This window comes from Eleutherodactylus coqui, chromosome 1 (assembly GCF_035609145.1).
Source record: "Eleutherodactylus coqui strain aEleCoq1 chromosome 1, aEleCoq1.hap1, whole genome shotgun sequence".
NCBI classification, from domain to species: domain Eukaryota; kingdom Metazoa; phylum Chordata; class Amphibia; order Anura; family Eleutherodactylidae; genus Eleutherodactylus; species Eleutherodactylus coqui.
In genome coordinates, this window is record NC_089837.1 from 315,886,390 (window position 1) to 315,894,402 (window position 8,013).

Here is an 8,013-nt window from a genome sequence, read left to right on the forward strand (position 1 = left end):
TGTGACAGCACTGTCACAGTGTTCAGTGACAAGGGGACTCCCTGTGGGGATGAAGCTGTCACAACTGTGGCAAAGGACCATGATGCCATCCCATTGCTTTCAATGGGGCCGTTGCTACTGCCGCTGGCCCCATTGAAAGCAGTGCGATGCAGTCAACCCCCACAGTGACTTTCGGGGTAGGGCTTGAAACAGAAGCTGCTGTAAAAAAAAATGTGTATGTGTATATATATATATATATATATATATATATATATATATACACACATCACCTCTCTGCTGCTGTGCAGCTCTGGTGCATGTTCTCGCTGACTGCCGGCACTGCTCTGAAGCACTTTCAGCTGGCCGGGGATTTAAAAATCCCCGCCTCCTAAAAGAGCTGTGTCTGATTGACTGAGCGCTCAGCCAATCACAGGCAGTGCTCAGCCATTCATTGAATGACAGCTGAGTACTGCCTGTGAGTGGTCACAGCGTTCAGCCAATCAGAGGCAGCGTCATTGAAAGCAATGGGCATGGAGCTACAGTCAGGTGCATTTTGCACATGCATGCAACACTTTTTTTTACGCAAAAAGGACGCTCGTCTGACTGAGCCCTAAGGCCAAATGCAGACGGCCGGGGAGGAATCTGACTGTGAGATCTCGTAATGGAATCAGACCTTGTTCCCCAGCGGTGACCCCTGGCTTACCTGTCTGCTGTCTTCTTTCTTCGCTGTAGATGTGCCGGCTGGTGCGCAGCCACACATGCGCAGTGCAGAGCTGTTGCAGCGGCGATGATGCAGATGTGTGGCAACTCGCTGCGGGATGGGCAGCTTCCATTGACTACAATGGAATTTGCCCGTGCGAGCCTCACACTAGAATAGGACATGCTGCGATTTTTCCCCCGGCAGCAGAAAATCGCAGTTTCTTTCCGCTCGTGGGCATGGAAAAGTGTTTTGCTTAGCATGTCCTATGGGCAGTATTTGCTCCAGATCCCGCAATGCAAATACGCCCGTGGGCATTGGGCCTAAGACTACTCGCACACGGACAAACTTAAACTTGTGTCTAAGATTCTTACATGGAACTCACATCAGCCGGCACACAGACACACCATCCATGCGCTGTCCGATGTGCCGGACATCACACATTATCATGTGCTATTCTTGTTCAAAAACGAGGCAGGAATGGGACATGCTGTAAATTCTATTTTCCATGAACTATTCATACGAGTAGAAAAAAGTCCCCTGTAAATATACCCATTCTAATGAATCCGTTTCATTTTTGTCCAACTTTCTAACCAAAAAAATCTGTTCGAAAGTCAGATGGAAAAATCTCCTGTATGAAAGTGGCCTAAATCAGGTTATTGTACGTTATCACTGATAGTCACAGAAATTCAAGTGTTCTTCCTAAACAATATTACAACCTAAACATTCAGGACATATACAGTATATACACCAAGGAAGCTGATAAAGGTGATATTAGGGCTACAGCCCACGTCTAGCACCATAGTGAGGCATAGACATATACAGTATATACACCAAGGAAGCTGATAAAGGTGATATTAGGGCTATAGCCCACGTCTAGCACCATAGTCAGGCATAGACATATACAGTATATAGACCAAGGAAGCTGATAAAGGTGATATTAGGGCTACAGCCCACATCTAGCACCATAGTGAGGCTTAGACATATACAGTATATACACCAAGGAAGCTGATAAAGGTGATATTAGGGCTACAGCCCACGTCTAGCACCATACTGAGGCATAGACATATACAGTATATAGACCAAGGAAGCTCATAAAGGTGATATTAGGGCTACAGCCCACGTCTAGCACCATAGTAAGGCATAGACATATACAGTATATACACCAAGGAAGCTCATAAAGGTGTTATTAGGGCTACAGCCCATATCTAGCTCCATAGTGAGGCATAGACATATACAGTATATACACCAAGGAAGCTCATAAAGGTGATATTAGGGCTACAGCCCATGTCTAGCACCATAGTGAGGCTTAGACATATACAGTATATACACCAAGGAAGCTCATAGAGGTGATATTAGGGCTACAGACCATGTCTAGCACCATAGTGAGGCATAGACATATACAGTATATACACCAAGGAAGCTCATAAAGGTGATATTAGGGCTACAGCCCATGTCTAGCACCATAGTGAGGCATAGACATCTCCCATTAGTACTACTATGACGTTATAACATACCAAGCCGAACCAATACAATTTCTGCTTATACTCACTGGTACAGGAATGTGTGGTGGTCGCATCTGCAGGGCTTCTACCAAATCCCAATTGATATGCCGGAAAAACCTCTGGGCTCTGATGTCACCGTGGACCCCTAAGCGCGTCGTAGGATCTTCCCGGAGGAGCTAAAAAGGAAAAAAATATAATCTAGTGCTTTGAACTATTATTACTGTCCTGGTCTAGTATAACACGTACTACATAGAGAATATATTCACCTTCTTGATGATGTTCTTCGCCTCGATGTTGGAGGCATTAAATCGTCCTCGATGATACTTGGACCTGCTGGTAACCATGATATTAAGAATGATACCTAAGGCATACCAGTCGATGGCAGCATTGTACTCCTCCCCGCTCAGCATCTCAGGAGCCATGAAGTCCGGTGTTCCAGCATATCCGGAGGCTGTGCGGTCTCCATAGATGTCCTCGAGGGCCAACCCGAAGTCGGCGATCTTTAGATGGCCCGCTGAAGTCACCAGGATGTTATCCGGCTTGAGATCTCTGTGAAGTAGAGGAAACAATGGTTTATTCCCATTCATACTGCTAAGAGAGAATCTGTCCCATTAGCTGATTTACTTTATAAGTATATGAAGATGTTACCTAATGTGCGCACAAACATCCAGAATTAATATACCTAAGTATGTTTTATATCAGATTCCAAACCATCTACTATAATATAATCTGGGATTACAGACCCGGCCTGAGTCCATCACACCTAAAAAAGACAAGAATATATTTACCGGTGGACGATGCCCTTCGCATGCAGGTGTTGGATACCGCATACAAGTTCCGCTGCGTAGAAACTGGCACGAAGGGGAGAGAAGAGAATTAGTATCCGGAGGCTGACAGAAAGCTCTGAAGAACACATAGTACAGAAGAGCAGAATATCCACCATGTGAGGTTATTACTATAGACTGCAGGGATCACACATCTCATTCTTCATGCTACATGTTCTCTAATCCTATCTTATTCTGCATACTACAAACATGGGGATAAGGACTCCTGCACAGGGCAGCGCCATATGTGTTTGTGTTATAGATCAGTGGGCTCTCTGTGCGACACCCTATAGAGCCTTGAGAAGATATATCATCCACCGGAGCAATGCAATATAATGTTACATGCGGTGGAGCATGGAACTATTTTTTTTCTTTTTGCAGATTAATGGCCGCCAAACAGTGCCGATATACAAGAACAGCCATTTCCCTGCTTTAGGTGCAGTCCTATGCAAGCACTGTGTGACTTAGAGTTATGTATAAGAGATGCTGCTATTACAATGTGAGATACATGATCTACAGGTTCAGACCATATAGAGAGTAATAAGCCTAGAATTGGATAAAAGTCTTTTAACAAAGTGTTTCAGTACTAACATCCACTGGCGTAACTATATATTCTCTTCTCCATATAGGGAGTCCAGTACTATGAATAAAGCATTACAGTTGGGGGCCCTGTTACAGGTTTTACATTGGGGCCCAGGAGCTTTAAGTTACGCCTCTGCGTTAAGCAGTTAAGAGAAGTTGGGTGGCCCAAGATAAGCTTTTGCACCCGGGCCCATGAGGCTTTAGCTACGCCCCTGCTAACATCCTATAAATGGAGAATATAGTTGCAGCTTCTGAGTATAACACTCTATTCTATGTACAGTCCCTTAATGAATGGAGTCCATCATTGGAGCTTGTATGTGGGCAGTAAGGCTAACAATCTAAAGGTTCCTTTACACAGGACTACTATAGGTTACATAAGCGCCCAACAGCCATTCCATGAAGAGCCGCCCAACTATCGCCCCTGTGCTTTACAAGCAGTGATAGTCGTCCTGTGAATGGAGGCTGAGTGGTTGAAGATCATGCTGACCCGCCGCCTCCATTCACAGTAAACAGGCAGTCATGCATTGTTGAACGATTGCCGGTTTACACGGCCGATAGTCGCTTGGTTTTTAGTTCTGCTAAGTGACTCTGACCAGTGAGCGATTTCTCGCTCCATACCCAGTACACGGGACGGCTATTGCCTGAATTTGCTGCTTCCAGCGATAATTGCCCCGTGTAAGGGTAACTTCACTCATGTACTGTCCTCTTCATGTATAACCTACAGGGAGATGTTTATTAGCTTACGACTACATTACCGTGCACAGGGGCTGTCGAGACACCCCTTCCGCTGTAGAAGTTCATCGAAGTCTCCGCAGTTGATGTATTCCATTCCGAGCAGCACCAGGTCCTGCCATACAGAAGACCGATACAAGAATGTGAATGTCTAGGATCAAGTTACCAAATGATTGCGGTGTCTTCATTCTATACAGACAGGAACTATCAGAGGTTGATCCAGGGATTATTCTGACCGCCATTATGGAGTCGGGAAGGAATTTTCCCCCCGAAAGGGATAATTGGTTTCTGCCTCTTGGGATTATTTGCCTTCCTCTGGATCAACAAAGCTGACCTAGATGGAGATTGTCTTCATTCAGCCTCACATACTATGTTACTATGCTATACAGAGGCCATTCTCAGTTATTTCTCCATCATAGATGTAGACTATATGACGATGGGGGGGATGGGACAGTTACATGTATGATGGATCAGTAAGCTCAGTACTGGTGATAATAAGGCTGCAGCCCGGCCCCAGACACAGGAGAGGTGTAGCTTATACCTCATACAGTAGCCGTTCTCCATCTAGTTTCACTAATAATGTACATATAAGGTTTTCATGTTTGCATCATAGAGAAGACGCCATCTCAGTCGCAGTGGCATCCATAGACTATTTACAAACTGTTTGTCTACATTCACAGATTTTTTACACAAAACCCTTTTCCCTTTAACCCCTGAAGGACCGCCCACTTTTCATGTTTTTATTCTCACTTCTTCATCCCTATTTTCAATACATACATTTTTTTCGCCATATGAGGGCTTCTTATTTTGCGAGACGGGTTGTGTTTTTAATGGTATCATTTAGTCTACTATATAATGTATCAGAACATTTTTACATTTGTAAGTGTGGTGAAATGATAAAACGCACTGATGCCATTATCCTGCAGATCTTACTGTGACATAACGTTATTCTGTGGGTCGGTACGATAATGGCGATTAGCAAACTTATATAGATTTTATTAAGTTTTACTACTTTTAACCTGGAATATTAAATTTTCAAAATTCTTGGCACCAGAGGGATATTAATTTAATTTCTTTTATGGCAACCAAACTGTACTGAGCTTTCATTGGCTGCAGTTATCATGTGGTTTCCTGTGACATCATCTGTCACAAGCATCACCGGGAATGCAGCGGGCTCAAGGGCTGGATCCCGGAGGCTGCAGAGGGGTAAGTATATCAAAATTTATTGTTTTAATACAGGGGGTCTTATTGAAGAGGAGTTGTCCAGTAACTGGGCAACCCCTTTAATTTCAAGTCACACAAGCTGCCATTCAGCATGCTATGTGAGAGACAGTTACAAACTAATTACAATGAGAGCAGCCTGTATTGTGGAGAGGGGGGTCTGCAGACCACCAGCTTAGGAGCCTGGTTGCAAATAGTAACTATTCAATACCATGATGCTCTGAAAATAAGACCCTGTCTTATAATAATTTTTGCCCCAAAAGAGGCACAGGGTTTTCTTTTTGGGGGATGTCTTATTAATACTAAGCTAGTAGCCATGGTCCGGGTTCCTCCCGATAGTCTGCGAAGTTCCGTAGCTCCGCCGGGCTTCCTGCTCTCCTTGGCCGCTGACAGATCATCACTTCCTGTTTGCAGCGTTCATAAATCCCGCCTCCAGGAAGCGATGGCTCTGATTAGCCAGCGAGCACTGCTGTCAGCCAATCACTGCCGTACTTGCTGAACCAACGTGACGGCTGGTGAGTTCAGACGCTGTGGAGTTTCAGCTACAGAATGTGCACCGACATTCTCCAACAATGTGCAGTACATGTAAATGAGAGGGCTTTTAACAAACCCCATTCACTAACAATGGAAACAACCTGCAGTGGAGGATAGTCATGCAGCATGCGTCATCTGTCACAGGAAAGTCATGGGTCTTCATTGTGGATTTCATTCAAGGCAATGAGTGACGTCCGCAGTGAAAATCAGCAGATTGGCCCCCGATGTTTGCACATACCCCTGTGGTTCGCTTCTATGTTTGTATTAGGTTTTAAGTGGTTCAATTTGTGTCTCTAGAACTTTGATTAGAGTTCTTGCACATGTGTAGCACCCAGTTTTTGGTATTTTCGGTTGTGCTTGTTACTGTTGTTCACCTCGACATCCATAGACTCACGGCTCCTATATCCCTGTACAGATATACTAGGACATTAATAAGCATAGCATTGTACACCTACAAACTGAATAGTGGGCATTCATTATAATAAAGGTATTGTATATCTAACGGACCCTCAGTGGAAAGTGGGGCCCATTGTGACTATTGCTATGTCAGCCCAAGATCTCTGTGGATGGAAATGTCTTACTGTTGCACGGCTCGCAGATACTTTGTATCACTACAGCATCAGGTACATATACTGGTATTTGTTCATTTGGAAGTAGTCATAAATGTACCTTTGTCTGGAAAGCAAATTGTCCATGTAGAAAAAAGGGGCTGCCAGATGCAAGTTGTAGCACCCGCCACTCCACCATCACGCAGTCCTCTCCTTCGGTAAGCAGGCTTCTCTTGGCGACGACTTTCACAGCAAACTTCTGCCGAGTAGAGTTGTCTTCTGCCAGCACCACCTAGAAAAACAGTCATTTATGAAGAGGACAAATAGAGCAAAAATCCGAAACTAATCTGAAGGTTGGATTCACACTGCAGGTTTGCAGTGCGGATTCTTCAGCGCAGCTCCATAGCAATCTACAGTACAATGCATCTGGATGGAGATCTGTGTAACAGTCGGGAATTACATGTTTATGTTCTGCGGTGCAACAAACTACTGATGTCCCTTCTGTGCCTTCCCTTTCCCCTGAATGTCCGACTAGCAGGTGCAGCATAAATCCCTTTGTAACCTGCTGGTAGGGGGCGCTGCTCTCTCAGGCTTCTTATACATAGCTGAGCGCGATATCAAGTCATGAAACCCAGACTGATATTGCACTCAGCAGCGTGTGATTTACTCAAGGACCCGAGGCGGTTTTCTTTGGAAACGCCACCCATCACTTCAGGTAGAGTGCAGGAAGGAGGTGGAGAGGAGAAGGCGGCTTCTACACTGACGGATCAGGATCAGCAGGAATGTAAGTTCCAGACTTGTGAAGGGGAAGGGATGTCCGCAGACGTAACCGCTCATCTCTGGTTATAAATATTAGTGGAAAAACGGGTAAATCAGAAATGGTCAAGAGAAATCACACTGGCACGTTCATGTGAGGAATGCCAACCACACTTTATAGATATGTTGTAGTGTGATTCATATAGAACCATTGCAGTGGTAGGTGTATATTAATACTTACCAACTGGCCTGAAATGTTCGGTAGAATCTAGGAAGAGAAGGCAAATCACCCGGGCACCGAACCTATGAATTACACTCGCCTCTCTCCCTCTGCACCCCTCTTCATTGTTGGGCATTGCTGGCAAGTAAAATGAAGTGCAAAGAAGGAGAGAAGAAAATAATGACTGGTCCGGGGCTTGTATTCAGGTCTGTATAAGGTCTGTGTGATGTCAGAATAAAGCAGGGGAAGTGTGACGGCTAGTCTGGGGGTCTGTATAGAAAAACAGAAGACCACATGGTCCATGTCTACCATTGTAATATTTCCTTATCATTACTCTTTAAATGGGTCCTATAGACTGTATTAAGTCAGTTCTGCTCTGGGGTTTGTACTAAGTAGGGTCTGATCTGATATTTGT

The 8,013-nt window shown here is 44.6% G+C and overlaps 1 protein-coding gene across 1 annotated transcript; it reads right to left on the reverse strand.

Annotated features, from left to right (window-relative positions):
• Positions 1–3,170: 3,170 nt before the first annotated feature.
• LOC136574679 (calcium-dependent protein kinase C-like) lies at positions 3,171–7,349 on the reverse strand. The gene is made up of 3 exons (XM_066575030.1): positions 7,083–7,349; positions 6,744–6,914; positions 3,171–4,434 (listed from the first exon to the last, which is right to left on the reverse strand). The coding sequence occupies exons 1-3, from the start codon at positions 7,167–7,169 to the stop codon at positions 4,339–4,341; spliced, it is 354 nt and encodes a 117-aa protein (XP_066431127.1). The 5' UTR covers positions 7,170–7,349; the 3' UTR covers positions 3,171–4,338.
• Between the last annotated feature and the right edge of the window lie 664 nt (positions 7,350–8,013).

Bases quoted from the DNA above. Each gene is read 5' to 3' on its own strand.
- LOC136574679 (XM_066575030.1), bottom strand. From the start codon at position 7,169: ATGCTGCACCTGCTAGTCGGACATTCAGGGGAAAGGGAAGGCACAGAA. The intron at 6,915-7,082 runs GTAATTCCCGAC...CTGTTTTTCTAG, and splicing joins GCACCGCAGAACATAAACAT to GTGGTGCTGGCAGAAGACAA. The intron at 4,435-6,743 runs GTACATTTATGA...TCTGTATGGCAG, and splicing joins AATTTGCTTTCCAGACAAAG to GACCTGGTGCTGCTCGGAAT.